This window comes from Rhea pennata, chromosome 6 (assembly GCF_028389875.1).
Source record: "Rhea pennata isolate bPtePen1 chromosome 6, bPtePen1.pri, whole genome shotgun sequence".
Classification (NCBI taxonomy): domain Eukaryota; kingdom Metazoa; phylum Chordata; class Aves; order Rheiformes; family Rheidae; genus Rhea; species Rhea pennata.
Genome location: NC_084668.1, coordinates 34,709,395 through 34,726,767, shown reverse-complemented (window position 1 = coordinate 34,726,767; position 17,373 = coordinate 34,709,395). Strand labels below are relative to the sequence as shown.

Genomic DNA, 17,373 nt, shown 5'->3' with positions numbered 1-17,373 from the left:
GCTTTTACTAGAAATTTTTTAAATAGAAATTTCATGCATCATGTAGCAAGAGTCCTTCAAGACAATTCCAAATCACATCCTGTCTGTGTAAACCTGTTTGCACAGTTTGTTCAGTTAGAAAGGACCCTCTGTGAGAAGTCCAGTTTACATAAAAGGTGAATTCTGGGGATGTACAGATCTGAGAACTCCTCACAATGTGGATTTGTGTAAAACGAAGCAATAGGCTTCATATTGTACAACACCCATGTAACACATGCCCGCTTCACAGGTACAGCAACATCAGGCTAACATTGTGCTCTAGGCTTCTTACTGGAGTGAGCTACGCATTGGGCATTCCCTGGTGACTAAAAACAAGTATTTTCTTTCTCACCGCTCATTTTGCATGGCAGTAGACATAGGATTGACTGTTGGACTAACTGATTTATTTCTCTCCCAAATCATCATGAGTTCTGCCATCCTCTCCTCAGCACACTGCGCTGTTAGTCGAGCTTCAGCATCTTGATCCCAACAGTCTTCAATTGTCTCTTTAAGTGACCTCACAGCCTGCCAGGAAACAAATAAACAAAAAACCCTCTTGGCTTGCATTATTTCCCTTTTATATTGTGCTTCTAATTTACTGTCTTATGACAGCATTCCGTACACATGGAAATAGTTACAAGCTTGTGAGAAAGAGAAATGGAAGATAAACACAGTATTCAAAGCTAGTTTACTTTAATAATAGAAATATGCAGGATTAATACCATCATATCACACACAAGCTGAGAAGATCATTATTTAGGAAAAGTTGCATTTACAGTTGCTTATACAACCTCCAACCTGCCCTCTTAGACATATGCGTAGTCATTCCCTCTGCCTTATGAAGGCCATGTACAAAGGGTCGATGATACTCTGGAAATGTCATTGACACCCTCAGTGCAGCAAATGGTGCCTGCCTTGCTGCCCTGCGCTGTTTGCAGTTAACACAGCCTTGTTCGTCTCATCATGCTTTTCCTCTCCTGTTCACTACAGCAACATCCAAGTACCTCCCAAACATCAGTGATTTTGTCTGCACTATGGGAGGATACTGTCGCTGCCCTCATTTTACAGATGGAAAAATGGAAGCAGACACACTTTCCCGTGTTCACACTGTGAGGTGACTATTGAAGTCAGGATTAGAGCTCAAAACCTCCAAATCATGCTGCCATCTGGTCAGAGACCTGGAGAAGAGACAACTGAGATTATGAGCATTGAACATTTCTACTCCACTGCACCCCAAGTGCAGGAAAAGGGCAGACATTATTGGCCCCTGCTGCCAATGTGCAGCTCATGGATGGGATATGGCTTGCCAGGATGTCTCATGTTATCTACAACCCAGCTTTAACCTCTCCAGCACCAACAACTGTGCACAGCCTCAGCTGGGCACTAAGGCACTCAGCAGGCCCCACAGATTTCTCTTCCTTGTGCCAGATCTGCCTTGTCCCCTTCTGGCAGCGACAGCCAGGAGCAGCTCTGCACGCTGGCAGAGAACTCCGCACTCCCTCAGAGGGTCCTGACACTGCCTGCATCCAGCAAGTCCCTGCTGCTTAGTGACGCTGCACAGTTTGGGATGAGGTTCCACACAAGCACATCTTTTATCTCCCTTTCCACAATGGATGGAAGTGAAGCTAAGCTACTACACCCGCCTTAGCTTAGGCACATGAGTCTAAAAGCACCCTCAGAGATAACGATAGGATAGTGCACTGGATCTGTCTTCTCCTCCAGAATAAAAAGCCTTCAACTTTTAGTACTTGATTTAGTCACTGTTTGTTTTTTTTTTTTTATCTCCAAGTCAGCGGGCATCTTAATATCTAATCTTCCTCCTTGGTAAGACTCTCCCACTGTAGTTTTCTCCAGCAGTAAATTTAATGAGTATATAACTGAATACTCTCTCTCAGATCTATTTTTTCCTTTCGATATTTATTTTTATTTCTCAAAGGAAAAAGGCAAATAGATATTCTAATAGATGAAGTTACATGAAAGTAACCCAAAACTGCATCATGTCTGCATAGCTTTAAATAAAGGACAGAAGACTTTTATCCCATGCGTTGGATACAGAAAGTTAAGAGCTGGGTCCAGGGTGAGGTTATCTGGAGCGCAGTTTTCTACAGTATCCTCCTTGGAGTGGCCATTGGGATCATATGCTAAACTGACAGAGTGTGGACTGGGTTGTTTGACTGATATCCGTGACAGAACTACCTTTTTTTTTTTTTTTTTTTTTTTTCCTTCTCTCTCTCTCTAAGCAATGGTGTAGATCCATCCTTAGACCAGAATATTCTTTTTTAAGTTACCTTGGATTTTGCCAAAGCATTAGAGCCAACACATGGAATGTGTTAGGCAGCTGAAATACGGGGATCATCACTAGCTCAGTGTCTAATAATAATGGAGTCTACCTACCTGTTAGAGCATAATTAACATTTAAAACGCTAGTTTGCAAAACAAAACAAACCTTCTTGAACTGTTTTAGTTACAGCCGTCTTCAGAAACAGCTGCAAGCTCTGTTCTTCCAACACTGCATTTGCCAACATGGCCATAGCTAGAACAGCTGCTGCTTGATTTCCTACATAGTTTGTGTGTTGACTTTTTAGGACTCACTGGCCAAAACTGTGCAATAAAATTATCTCTCTATGAAGCTTTCAACTCAGTTACAACATGTTCTATAACAGCATTAATACTGGAGGCTATGCTCCTCTCTGAAAATAGTTTCACACATATTTACAAGTATCAGCACAGATGAGGCCTTAGGCTCCCCATTATCTGCACAGTAGCTATGTATTTATCAACTAGCAAAGTCTCTGAAGACTGAAGGGCATAATTTCAGAAAAGGAATAACTAAAAGCATCTTTTAAAATAAAATATGTGATTTTCACACTCGCAATTGACCTGTTTTAGCTTAAATAGGTTAGTATGTATGAGATGAATCCAGTTACTGTTTGCATTTCACTGTGCTTGTAATGAAAGACAAACAACCCCCTCGAAGCTAAGGGGAATTGCATTACCTTATGTTTGCTGCAGATGAAAGGAAGCAGACTACTACTAGAGCTCAGCTGACTTGCGGTAACTTGGCCTGCAGCAGCAAGCAAGGCTCTAAGCTATGGCTATACTCATTCAAAACAAACACTGCTTTGTTTATAGCTTTGAAAATAAAAATTGCAGATCAAATGAAGCCACACAAAATGTCTAATTTAGTTATAATAAAATTATTGCTAGAAACTCTAGGTGCTGCAAATTCTGAAAAATATACATCTTCGGAAAAAGTTCATAACAATGTGTATGAAAATTCATTTTTGGAGGAGTATAATTACATTTTTGCTAACTAATTTAGAGTGTTTCTAGTTTATAAGAAAACAAAAGACAAAGTGCATTTATGCGTCTCATTTGATTTACAGAGACTATATGGGCACTTTATGAATAATACTACAGGCACCATGTGAAAATTAATACAAGTAATCTTCAGCCTATCACATTTCAACATCTGATAGTAGTCAGAGTAGTTTTTCTTAAAAAAAAAAAAAAAATCTAGCTTTAATCTCAAAGGCTTCCTAAAATTGAAGTCGATACCTAAGAAGTCCAGCCAGAAACAGCTCACAGTCCGTAAATACTAACAAAAATTACAAAAAAAAAAAAAAAATCAAATTTTGCTCTTAAGAAAGGAGAGCACCTTATAGCTGGCTAGTGTTTCTTAGTAAATATTCTATCTCACCAGGCTGTTTTCTTTCCAGGCTTCTGGAAATTTTGGTCTTTGCTTCTCCCTAGACACCAAGACTTGCATATCTTCAAAAGTGGGATGGTTTCCGACTTCTGTCTGGAAAGCCATCTGGTACTCTGGCACAGATTCTCCTGTTAGCAAAAGAAAGAAAAATCAGATTTAAAAAATAATAATTAAAAAAAAAGGATAAAAGGGCTATCAGGTGATGGAAGGTAATATCAAATTTTCTGTCTATCAGGATATTCTCCATTTTCTCCAAAGTCTGACTTCATAAAGAAAAGCTGAATTAACTGCGAATGAATTAAGTGTTGTTTAGGAGCCTCTCTGAAGATTTGGAATATCTTGGAACCCGAGGATGACACCTAATTTTCTGAAACATTGCAGACCAAAAATACTCATATGCTTCATTTGAGAGGAAGCCCAAAGACATCACAAGTCCCCGTATGTAAAGAGCAGCTGTTTGACAACAGAGGGAATATTGCATGTCAGACTATTAACTCTTTAAACTGTATCTCAGGAATAGAAAGGTGGTTGTGACACTTGTGCTAATTTTTACCAGTCTATTTCCTCTTGTTTTATGTTACAGGTACGGATTTCCCTAAATTTTCAATGTCACTAACATAAATAAAAGCAAGTATGAATGGCTAAAGGTTACACAATATCACAGCACCTGTTCATGAGTAAGGTCTGAGAGGCGCTTCAAGTGCTCTATCAGTTTTAGGGACCGAATGCACTGCTTTTGCAATCAGCCCAATGTTCATGAACTCTGGACAGTAATTATAGTGCTCAAATTGCACTACCACAAAGCTTGCAAGTTGGTTAAAAAAAGCAGTGGAAAGTCTTTCAGCATGATCCATTCTTGACACGCAAATACGTTATACTGATAACAATAATACTTGTGAACACTAGGTGGCACTGACCTAATGGTGAAATACAATTGTGAAAACTACTTCCCTTTTAGGATGGGTTCACTTTTAAAAGGTTGGCTAGGGATTAACTTTGGTTGCTCATACTCTACTTTCTACTGTTGTGTTTTTTTTTCTTTTTAAAGAAAAAAACTCCTACTTCTTTTAGTTACCTGGGAAGAGATCTGTGCATCTCATAAATATCTCCCAGTAGATAAGGCCCAGTGCATACATATCTACTTGTTTCAAAGCAGATTCACAGTCCCGCAGGTTCACTGCTCCTTCAAGCACTTCTGGGGCCATATAGCGGATCGTACCAACCTGGAAAAACATAAAATCAAAGTTTCAAATCAGGAAGCAAATCCTTCATCATATTCTATTTATTATGGATTTTTTTAATATTCTACTTTGTTTTATGTTTTGTTTGATTTAGCAGGAAATGCAATTCTCTTCTAATCAATGTCCTCAGTTTCTAGACTCTTATCAGTCACCTAGTCATAATAAAACTCTTCCTGTACTCTGTCACACATTGTTTGTACCAAAACAATAATTTTGTCTCTTACACAATGTTCTAACGTGCAGGATGATATAGCAGAAATGTTTCTCTTTCCTAAAATTACTCTGTTATATGCCAAAGTACATACCATAATGGGAGAGGATGTAGGTGAACAAGGAACTTGCTCTCTTTATTCCTGGATTGCTGACAAGGCTCTCGCCTACATCTTCCAGGATTAAAGGTTAACAGCAGCCTTGGAAGACATGTTCGTCTCCACTGAGAAATACATTCGATTGGAGCACTCATTTACCAGTCCTTGCAGGGCAAGCCACAGGACTGCTCTAAATCCCTGCATTTTAAACAATGGTTTTGTATCCTTTTGCGTCTTTGTTCAGTGAGGAGAGATCTATCAAGGGCACTTTTGCACTAGGCGGTTTTACTGTAATACTTCCTTTCTAAGGGATGTTGATCAGAACTGGGAAGCACATTCTTTGAATGAAATATAAAGATTTACTGTAAGAGTAAAAAAGAAAAAAAAAAAAAAGAAATACTGAAGCATTCTGGGACCTTCACTCTTCATTTAAAGTAGTCTGACTACAGTTGAGTACCCTGTATTCAGGTGTCAATGTATTTAGGCTTATACGAAAAGAAAGCAACAAAGAAGCACTCTCTGAATGACAGCATCATAAAAAACAAAGCTTCACCATTTCTCTTTCTGCCCAGGTTCTGTTCTACTTAATCTACCCTGCAAGATGTTTTTCCAATCTGTTCCTTAAAATCATAAAATCTTGCAAAGTCTATAGCTTTCCTTGGCAATCCATTACAGACTTTCGCTGCCCTTCTATAGATGAAAAAGATTTATTTGTATCTAACCTAAATTTTCCCTCCTGCAATGTAATCCTATTTTCTCTTGTCCTATCCACAGTGAATACGAATAGTTTATTCCCTTCTCTTTGTAGCAGCTGTTTACATATTTGAAGACTTGTCTCTGTCTTTACTTCACCAGACTAAACAACCCTAATTCTTTCAATCTTTTCTCATAGGTTTCTTTTTCAAGCATCTTTTATTTTATTCTGTTTCTTTCTCAGTGGTCCATGTCTTTTTACATGCTTTCATTCCCCCAGGTATATCCATTTCACATCCAGGAAATTACAGATGACACCCAGAGAAACAGTTGTAAGGTGTGAAATGTAGTATATCACCATTTTGAAAAAAAAAAAAATATTACCAGGAAAAAAATAACTTCCCAAGAATGTTTGGGCTTAAGTAATATCTGCAGTACAATACCCAAGGGATCTGTATCCTCATCACTGCAAACAGCCCTGCAACCAAATTCCTGACACAGAGCACTTCAGTCTCCACAGCTGCCATTCTATCACCTTTCAATAATGGTAGATACATCTTCAAGTTCTTTGACATAAGAATCAGTCCCATCCTCTCAAGGCTTCAGCCCCTTCTCCCCACATTGTAGCGATTCTCCCTAACAGGAATTGTACCACCTTAATAATCACCTTACGGAAACAGAAACAGGCATGTATCGCCCTTACTTCCATACTAATTTTTCTACCTTAATACAGCTGCTTATGTGTATTTGTACTTACCTCACTAATGGCTGCATTATCTTCCTCACCCGGGCGTACTAGTCTGTTTCCAGTTAACTTCATGGAGAGGCCAAAATCACTGATTACACATGTTCCATCATTCTTCACCAGGACATTGCGGCTGTTCAAGTCACGATGGGATATTGCAGGTTTGTAATGGTCTATTTGGACACATGAAAGTACTTGTTATTTAAGCAGTTGTACTGTTTGGCAAAATAAGAAAATCTTATTATGTCTGCACAGCTATTATAAACAGAAAACCAACTTATTTTTTAGAAAGCTGACAGTTTTGCAAAATAAGACAATCTTATTATGTCTGCACAGCTATTATAAACAGAAAACCAACTTATTTTTTAGAAAGCTGACAGTTTTGCTTCTTTACGAGCTCCACAGTATGCTATGTATAGAAGACTGACTGCATCTACACAATCTATTAGTTTCAGTGTTCATCAACAAGCTTCTTACGATTCCAAGAGATATTTCAGCATGATTTTGGCAGGGGAGGCAGCATGTGCTTAAGTACAGACCTGCTGCCGCAGTCGAGACAGCCAGGCCAAACGTTCTCTCACATCCACAAACCAGTGTCAAATACGGCACCAGCTGTTTACATTACAATTGAGATCAGCAGATATTCAGAAAATACATAGTCAATATTATTCCTGAGACTTTGAACGCATTAACCTTGCAATGTATTTGACCTCCAAAGACTTATCTCAGTTGTTCCCAGCGTATATGCTTTTTTGATAGAGTTATTTTGTTTTATTTTTTAAAGTAAAACAGTGAGGACTATAAAACTGGTTTTACTGTGGCCTGCTGTTCACAGGAATTTACTCTACTCCATGAGTTCTCTCCTAGCATTTACACACCAGCTGAGGCTCTGTGTTCCTTTATGATGGAAAGTTTACACATTTTCTGGCTGCTAATGGACACACCTGTCTGCACATTTCAAAATGATGAAGTTAAGATGATAGCTGCAGTTTCAATGACACATAGCAGTACAACATTAAGTATTATCAGCCATGCTCTTTTAACAGTATCTTCAGTTTTCATTACGTGCTACAGATGATGCTCAATATTTGAGGTATGTAATCTGAGATTTTAATCCAAACTTTAGACCTTAATGTAGAATTAATCCTACTATACTAATTATTCCTTTCATTTACTGCCAAAACACTAATGCTTCAGTACCAGACCATATTCTGTAGCCTGTTACATCACAGATTGCAGAACATCTGTTATATAATCACAATTCTTCAACTCCTGAAATGCAGAAAGAAGCATGCAAGCAGAGATACATAAATCAAAGTTGTCCTATCTAGTGCTCTAATAAGGCACTAAAAATTCAGCAATATCATTTGTAAATAGAAAAGATCAGGTCCACACTCTCAGAAAAAAATCAAGAGTTGTGATAAACAAAACCACAGTGAAATAGATTAAACAATTTCTTTTAATAGGTACAGCTCACACACAAAGTATACTGCTTTGGCAATTTGTGTCTGAACTGCAGAAACAAACAAGACACTTTATTCGTTTGCTCTGTGTTCGACAGACGCCCAGTGCTTTGGGTCTTTAGCAATCTGTTGCCATGATACAGCAGCACTGTGCAGCTCTGCTTCCTTCTCCCGCCTTTTCGCTGGAGCACTGCTGCTCTTCCTCATGTTTTCTTAGAAGTGTCGCAGACATATCCCACAACAAGGGCTTGTTCAGAAGGAAAGGATATGTAAGAAGTTCTGAGTAATCTCTATTTTGATTCATCATTTCCTATTCGCTGTAATGTAACAGAGAAACAAAGGAAGGAAGGAATCTGCTATCTGATAGCAAGAATATCTTGGATACCACAGCATCCCTTCCCGGCCTTACCTCCTCGAGGTAGCTCTGTGTGCAGGTACGCCAAGCCTCTAGTAATAGAATGTGCCATACGACAAGAGCTCACCCAGTCGCTTGTGTGGAGACTCAAATATTTGCATAAGGAACCCTAAAAGAATAAAGCATTGGATTAAAAGCTTTAGCAAGTTGAATAACTCAAAAATCTTTGAGAGAGTCAGTTGCATCCACTGCTGCTGAAAGATCTAATCCTGCAACTGCTTCTGTGTTTACCCAAACGTTACCAATCACAATATTAGACTCAAGTTTCCTTGGTCTTTAGTATTGCCACTGAGTTTACCTACAAAAGAACAGAAAAGGTATTATTTAGTGAAAAACAACAGGCTGTGCCTTTAGGAGGAACGATATTAGTTATAAAACAGTAGAAAAACATCCATTCTATTTACTCTTTCGAAGAACTTGTTGCTGAACAACAGAAGAAGAAGAAAGGTAACTGCAGATTTAACAGCCCAAGTTACTACAAAGTGGAGTTTGAACCATTAGCACTTACTGAAGAATACTGAACACCTCTCACTGGCATCTCTTCTGCTCTCAATTATTTTAGTCAGCAAAGCAAACCTCCCTCTGCACCCCCCCCCCCCCCAAATTCAAACAGGAAGCGAGTCCACATGCACAGAAGAAAAAGGGGGGGGAAAATGTTATGTTCTCCCTTTCTTGGAAGAGAAGTTATATGTGAAAGTGATTTTTTTTTTTTTTAGTAAGTTGTGGTGCAATCTCAGGAAAAACAGAAGCAAAGGTGTCAATTACGATGCTGAAATGTTCTAGAAACTCAAACTGCTATCAGAAACAAGAGTCAGATTCTGCAAACTAAGTCATCCTCTGCAGTTTGTATGTACACAGCCCCCAATGACAATATACTCAGTTTAAACAAATGAAAACCCTATGCATAAAGAAAAAGCAGCCCAGCCTTCCCTGTATACATACTACAATACCATGTTTATTTATGAGTATAGGCCACCCGCTTTTCGACTATTTAAATCTGTAATCTTAATGATGCACCAATGCATGACATTTATAATAGCCTTGCATAAAAACACTTTATTGCAAAAATAGCTATAAAACACTTGATTTTTTCAAAAATCTGGTATTAGCCATTTAAGTTCCTCAACACTCGGATATGCAATATCGGAGTCAGTATTCAGATATGCAATGTGAACACAGTTCAGATAGACACCACAATTCAGAACCACTGGAGCCTCTGAAACTTTTTAATCCAATGTTAAAACTACCACCAGGTTCTTGACACTCCTTAGTATCATTACAAGGATTTTGCAGCTTTTCTGATCATTGTATGGAACAAAACCTGTAAACAGATAACCTCTTCCTTGGTGATAATACAGAGCAAACGTTACTCAGAGTTATACAGAAACATTTTGTTTTGAAATGCTGTTATATGAACTTCAAATAGATTTTTGTTAAGAAAATATATCTGAGAATCTTCCTAGTAATAAGTTATAAAGCAGTTTACATTTTTTTTTGTTGTTTACAGCTCTTCAGAAAATACAAGTATTCTTATTAGTCTCCTTCCCTCTTCACTTCTTCTCCAAACTGAGATTTCAGCGTGCACAGATAGGGTACGGAATATGTCATCACTACTCATCTCCCATGAACTCCTGCCTCTTTTGCTCAGAAAACGAAGGTGTTTGCACAGAGGTGCTTTTGTGCACAGGCAGTGTCAAAGGACCTGGAGCCCCAGAGTCCCTGCCCTCTCTCCACCGCTCGCTCCGTTCGGCTAACTCCTCCTGCCACGTGAGGGGTGTTTTTTTCCCCCGATACATCACTGTCAATTCCTGGCTCCTGAGGACTCGTGTTCTCTGCACTGATTTTAAATTTCATTTGTTTTCTAGTTGATCTAGAATATCAAAATGAACTCATTCACACCTAAGAACCTGCTCAGTGGTCAGAAAGCAGTAAATAGTATTCTATGAATACTACTACTGCAAAAACAAACATAAAAAACAAAATAAGGGGTACACAAAATAAATGTTATGGTGGTAGGCATAAACCTCAGCCTTAATCCTCTCTCAAGTCGACATATGCTGAACCAAACTTGTCAAACATTATGTACTCAGATAAAACGGGTTGTTTATATGCAAGTGTGAGGTAACTGACAATGGACACAGTATGTATAATCCTAAAACTTTAAATGAGCTCCAGTTACTCAACGTATCATTTAGCTCCTGCATAGCACTAGATTTTACAGGTTCAGGTACTGGTCATAACTGTACTGTTCACTGCAAACACTCTTACAAAGGAGCCCTAGAGGCTGTGAGCACTTTTGTTATTAGCCCATGGTTTGCTTCTTTCGACTAAATCACTGTAATATATGTATTTTACACTTTTTCCAAAAACTAAAAACAACAGCTGTAAGGACACTGACTACCAGAAAGTTGATTGCAATAAAAGATTTTCTTGGGTTAGTGAGTTGAGATTTCGGTCCATCCCAACAAAGACATCGGGACTGTCGGCATGGTGCAAGTGGAAAGTACTTTACAGAGAAAGATCTCAAACCAACTTCCAAGACGTTTTTGCTGCAAAGCTTGCTAAATACCACATACTTAAAACTGACTGATTTTTATGCTTTTAGTGAAGTTCAATATAAATGACATTCAGGAAAAGTTCCAGTCAAGATTTAGAGATATGTATTTTTAATTGAGATTATTCTTGTCAGTGTCATAAATTACATATTAAATCAAGAATATTTGTTCTTTCTGATAATAACTTTTGAAAAAATTGATAGTTTTGTTTTGAAAATTTTAAGATTCTACTATGTGTTTAACGGTGATTTTTAATTGTTCTTAAAAGCTATGAATGTTTGACTGCTAGGGAACAATTCTGTGACTGTTATGTATTTTATAACAAGTATGTCATCACTTGTGACTTATCTCACTGCTTATTCACCTGGCATACGATTGAGTACCATCAGCACAGCATGCTGATGATGAATACACACATCTTTGCTTTTATTACTTGCTAGTTTCACTAGCCTGAAGGCAAGTTTGGACAGTAACACAATTTGGATTAATCTGATTTTTCTTACTTTCACCCAGGGAAGACCCAGAACAGTCCGAGAATGCTCTGCTTGTGAGTTCCTATTTCGGAGGGAAGTATTTCCAGGGAGAACCCTGTCTTGGAGAGCTACAAAAATATTTCAGCAGCACATCTTGCATTGGTTGTCCCTTATTGAAATAAGTCTTGTGACTACAGCTTGAACCATGCAATTCCCTTTTAGCAGAGCTTCCACAGCAGGGTTGCTTCTCTGTTTGCTGTTAGCTCAACATACACCAGAACACCTGCTCACTGAATTAAGGTTCATACTGTGCATTAATTACACCTGCTGTGCATTCTTCCAGTGACTCTCAAACCACTAGTGGATTGGTTTGGGACTAATCTTCATGTTAGTACCTGACTGAAAAAGAACCTAATAATACAATGTTAATAATGATAAGACTCATCTGTACATTTAATCAGATCTTTAGCAGATCTGGTTTATATAAAGACGACATTTTTCAGCCAAGTTACATTTCAACTGAAAATCCCTTTCACTCAAAAACAGCAAAACCTGTTCACCTGTTAAGACAATTACGCTGTGCCCTCCCAGGATCAGGAGTACTCACTCAGTTTTCCTTAACTACCTGAAAACAAGCCATCTCCCCCAGAGTCACAGGGTTTTTTTTTGCTTCTGTAGACAGAGATGAGGTGCTTTGCTATTGTACCTGTGCTATGTGTGCAAGTGAGCTTTTCTGTGGTCATTTCTAGTTTCTGCAATCTCTTCTTAGATGTCCACCTCTTACGGCATGACATTGCTTTTTCAACTGTGCTCCCACTTTTAAGAAGTTTCCGTTAAGATGCTCTCTACATATTCTTGTAGTGCTATGTTGTCTTCTTAAATTTGTATATATAGTTAGGTATTTGTATAAGTACAGGCATTTACCTTTCAGTACACACATGTATGTTGAACCCCAAGCATCTTAAGACACAGACTATCGTTACTGCTATTTGTTACTATTCTGTTTCTTTTTGCTACTTGAATGAGAAGGTTTTGTCCAACTGTCTCCATAACGAATCAGCCAGCACCTTCACAAACTGGTGTCAATACACTATGAGCTCACTCACTTGAGACCAAAAAAAGGTCAAAAAATTATTTAACTGAACAAATAAAGTCCTTTTCTATAAAGAAGTCAAAAAAGCCAAGATAAATTATAAAGATAAAATATAAAATGAATGTATACATGTTTACATATTCACACACTCCCCACATACTTTACATTTTATCATTTTTCATGATAAGCAATTCACATTGATGTTGTACAGTTTTAAATACTTCTGCTTCTATGCACGCATATATATATATATATATATATATATATATATATATATATATACATACACACACACAGTGTTCGGAACTGAAGTCAAAAGGACATAAGCATTCAGTTAGCTAAGGAGATCCGAAAATACATTTCTGGGAAGTAAGGCTGCCTTAAGACTTCTCCTGTATCGTCAGTCATGATGTAGTAGAATAAATAAGCTATGTCACAGAATACTGTAAGGAAGATAACAAGATAACAAAAAGCATGATTTATAGTACCGCAAACTAGTTTTAAAATAACACTGGTTATAATAAACTGTTATTTACTGCCACTGAGTCATAACTACTGTAATATTAAACCATTAAAGCTCCATGAAGAGGTTCAATTTTATTTAATATTTTAAGCAAAAACTTGTCTTTAAATACCATCCTTGAATATGTCATAGATGATGAAAAACTGCACCATAACTAAGAGCAAAATATGACAGCCATGAATTCATCAAGACTACCTTCAGCAGCACCAACCGGGAAATCTTAAAGAGTATTACAGTAGACGACATTATGATTCATTAAAATTGTAATTTATATGGATTATTTTTACATTACACCAGGCAAAGAGGACTACTTTGCAAGAAGACCTAATGAAAAACATTGGCAAATATTAAAGTATATCCTTCCTATGCAGCTATTCTTAGGAATCTAAACCAATCTATTTTTTTTTGGTGGCACTTACATTGGGGTAATATTCCATCACCAATAAATATTCCATACGTCCATCTGCAGTGAACCTTTCATCTCCCACAATGAAGTGGGCAATATTGTCATGCTCCATCAGGGGAATTCTATAAATGTTCCTCTCATTGACAAAGTTCTGGCGATTGGCAAAAGAAAACACTTTCACAGCAACAGGGCGTTCATCTAGGGAGCCTTTATACACTGCTCCGTATCGTCCCCGGCCAATTAACTGCAAAAAAGAATTAAATAATTAGCTCGCTAATTAATAAATGAAGACAAAAATCAAAGTTTTCACTCCACAAGGATTATATGCCAACTTTTATGCTGCATTACACTGTACAAAATGGTTGTACAATTGAAAACCAGAAGTAAAATGATGTCAGAGAAGCTGCTTTGGGACTGGAAACACTAAGATAGGCCAAACTAGATCTTACTAAATTGATCTATAGTTTGAATACCCAATTAATAAATCATAAATCATCTATTCAGCAACTTTATATACAAGATAGGTAAAATCCATGATTTATCTTGCGCTGACAGTTCTTACTCAGCTTTTGCCTACCGAACATTAGCTTTTACATGACCATAGGTATTATATTGTATACTAGGTATCTTCTAGGAGAGTAATAACAATATACTTATTTGCAGTAAAAAATAGAGACCAAAAGAGGTAAACAGGTCTTAACAGAAAAGCACAATTCTGTGTTACCTGGGAACCTTCATTCTAAAGCCCACTATGTTAAGATAGTTTTCACAGAAAAACCTTTCCCATCTCCATGGCAACTGAAGATGGTTGAGATCTCTGCTCTGACCCTGAACATAGGGCAGGGTCCTAGCTTCCCACGTTGAAAAACTCTAACTTCATCGAATTTAAGAGTTTATTCAATTCAAATATTTGCAGGAGAACCTTTACATGAAATTAGAAGGATTTTGTGGACAAATACCTTTTTCCCTTTTAAAATATGTGCAAATGGAGTAGAAAGAGAAGGAGAAAGGGATCATAAAATCATGCTTCTAACGGTGATAAAATTGCCTAACAGGAAAGCATCATCTGAGAGCCAGACTTTTTGTTTCTCAGGCTTTCCGTGTCAGGCAGTCCTCACAACGGATTGCAAAGCGGCAGCGAGTTACCTCATAGCATAAAGGCAGAATATACTTCACTCACAGAGATATGAGAAGGCTAAGGCAATTTGTTCCACAGCACACCATGAGGGTGAGGAGGAGTCAGGCCCTTCCCATTCGAGAAAGGGCAGAGAAGACCTCGTAGTAGACCTCTCCGCTAACAGTCAGTACCTTTTCCAACAGTGCACATTAGTAGCAATAATTTCATCTGAAACTTTGCATGCTTCTACCATAGGAATCCTTACACTCTTGTAAACGTTAACTAATGTTAACATTAAAAAATGTTAACTTTTGCCAGAAGGCAAAGTTTCTTTGCTGGTTAGCTTGCTTCCACCACTTGCCCAGACCTCAGTGCAGGGGGATCGACTTTTCTGCAGCCTGCATCTCTGGGGATGACTTCTGATGGGCAAAAGGAAGAAAAGCATCGCCCTCCGAATCCCTCTCACAAAGACATTACTCCATTGCTAATGATTGGTTTATTTTTGGCTAAAAACTTTAAAAAATCTCATGCAAGTTCTGCATGCCACTTGAAGACAGAAGAGTTTGCAGGTTTCTGATGATACTGGTAACAGCGAGCTCAGTGGAAAGTTCTGACTGGCCTCTAGTTGCCATGGCAACAGGGAGTACCCCTTGGTGACAAACAACAACACAGAAACGCAGAACTCTGGAAATACCCTGCCCTTACCTGCAGTAAGGTCTGCACACCAACGCTGCGCCTGAAGCGGTGCAAACGACTGCTGAAGGATACTGCACTTAGCTGAGCCATCAGTGTCAAACCAAGAAGGATTTTTTCACGTGACACAGACACAGCACATTCCAGTTTCCCCCCCCACCCCAGAGCGTTCAGCATGTTCTTCTCGAGGTAGAACATGTCCTAGCTAGTACCAACAATACTGCTAACACAAAAAGGCAAAAACATAACTGAAGTAATCTTTCATTTTTGCTTTTTTTGTTATTTTTTTTAATTATAGTTTAGAAAAAAACATTACAGAAGTGTACTGATATATTTATTTCTGTAACGATAGCTGGCAAGTGATATGATCACAGGTTTTATATTCAGTTGGAAATAAGATTGAGAAACTGAGTTGAATGTTTACCTCCAGTAACTTCAGATTATCCAGATCCAGCGAGGGCTCTGATGCTGCTGCCTCCATCATGTTCATGCTGTGCAAACCTTGCTTACGGTCTCCTGTAAGGCAGGAGTGGGGGAATCAGGCAGTTTCAGGTTTTTGCCATACTACAAGTGAAAACATAAAGCTTACCTGGAATTTGACCGAAACACATTTTCAGGGGAAGGACATGACAATTAAAAAGGAATTGTGTAAAATCTTCTCAGAGTCAGTAAAATCAGCAACAGAGGCACTGACAGCTACAAACTGCAAGCTATCTGCTGCACATCTGTTTTGATAATTGAATGTCATTGGCAATAACTGTAAAGCACATTCACAGTCTCACTTAAACTACCTGCATTGAACAGAGCATTTGTCGAAGAAAAATGGGTTCCAAAATGCCAGCTTTGAGAAATCATTATAAAGTCTCTCCACACTGTTATGAAAGAGATATTACCACGAAACGTCAGAGAGGAGAAGGGGAATACTGTATAGACTGGGGAAGAAGACCTAAGTACAACTTTGAGAAATAATCAAAAAGAATGATATAAAAAAACAGTATTGTCAAACTACCTGCAAGCATTCGGTATCCAAAGAACAGAGCAGCAATCAAAACAGCCAGGACAGACACAGATGCGAGGGCAATAACTATAGTCTCATCTCGATGAAAAGAATGAGAAGAATCTGAAAGAAAAAAAAAGACAAAGGCTCTTCATCTTTAATTGCAAATTCAAGAGAATCAGGACCATGCAACAGTGAGGGGGAGGAAAAATATCATACTCTAGATTGTAAGATATTGCACTAAACTTTTTTTACTCTTAAAATCTAGAGGTAGCAAGAGAGTTGATGAGCTCAAACATGGGTGAACGCGTACTTTGTGGGCAGCATTTTCCAATCTTTTCTCTGCCACCAAAAAGAGAAAGGCAACAAAACAGAAATCAAATCTTCTTTGTAGCTGGCAAAGTTTAACCAAGCCATACAAGACCAGACTGATCCAGTCCTACTACCAGTATTTTAATCAAGTTTCCTGTTATGAATCGGGCTTGTAACTTTTCGATTATTTTTTGTTTTTCCCAGAATGGAAATTTCAAAAAAGCTTGCTAATAATGCTGCATACTGATGAATGTTTTGTATTCAAATATCTACACAAAGATTGAGTGCAGGATTTTTTGTGCAAAACTTTGGAAAATATTTTGGGGTTTTGACTTGTCTCCTATCAGACAGCACTGAGATCTTTTTAGCACAATTTTGATTAATTCATGAAAACTGAGACACATCTCTGCAGACTGTAGTAGACTATAAAGAAACTTGAAACAACAATAAAACACTGAACAAAATTAAATAAGATGCTCACTTTAACTGAAGGGTTTTTTTTGTTTTGTTTTGTTTTTTTTTTTTTTTTTTTTAACACACTTGACTTTCTTGTATCAAAATTGTATCTCACAAATTTTCTTCTAGATAGGAAAGAAGTTTTTCACAAAAAAA

The 17,373-nt window shown here is 37.9% G+C and overlaps 1 protein-coding gene across 5 annotated transcripts in view; it reads right to left on the bottom strand.

Moving 5' to 3' along the window:
* Positions 1-17,373, bottom strand: part of BMPR2 (bone morphogenetic protein receptor type 2) — a 108,032-nt gene that overhangs the window by 11,308 nt on the left and 79,351 nt on the right. For all 5 annotated transcript variants that reach the window (XM_062578414.1, XM_062578415.1, XM_062578413.1 and 2 more), the window contains 8 exons: positions 16,462-16,572; positions 15,877-15,968; positions 13,656-13,886; positions 8,587-8,701; positions 6,727-6,887; positions 4,803-4,950; positions 3,719-3,855; positions 371-543 (listed from right to left, as the gene is read on the bottom strand). In XM_062578414.1, coding sequence (XP_062434398.1) covers positions 371-543; positions 3,719-3,855; positions 4,803-4,950; positions 6,727-6,887; positions 8,587-8,701; positions 13,656-13,886; positions 15,877-15,968; positions 16,462-16,572 — 1,168 coding nt within the window. The remainder of the gene's footprint in view (positions 1-370; positions 544-3,718; positions 3,856-4,802; positions 4,951-6,726; positions 6,888-8,586; positions 8,702-13,655; positions 13,887-15,876; positions 15,969-16,461; positions 16,573-17,373) is intronic.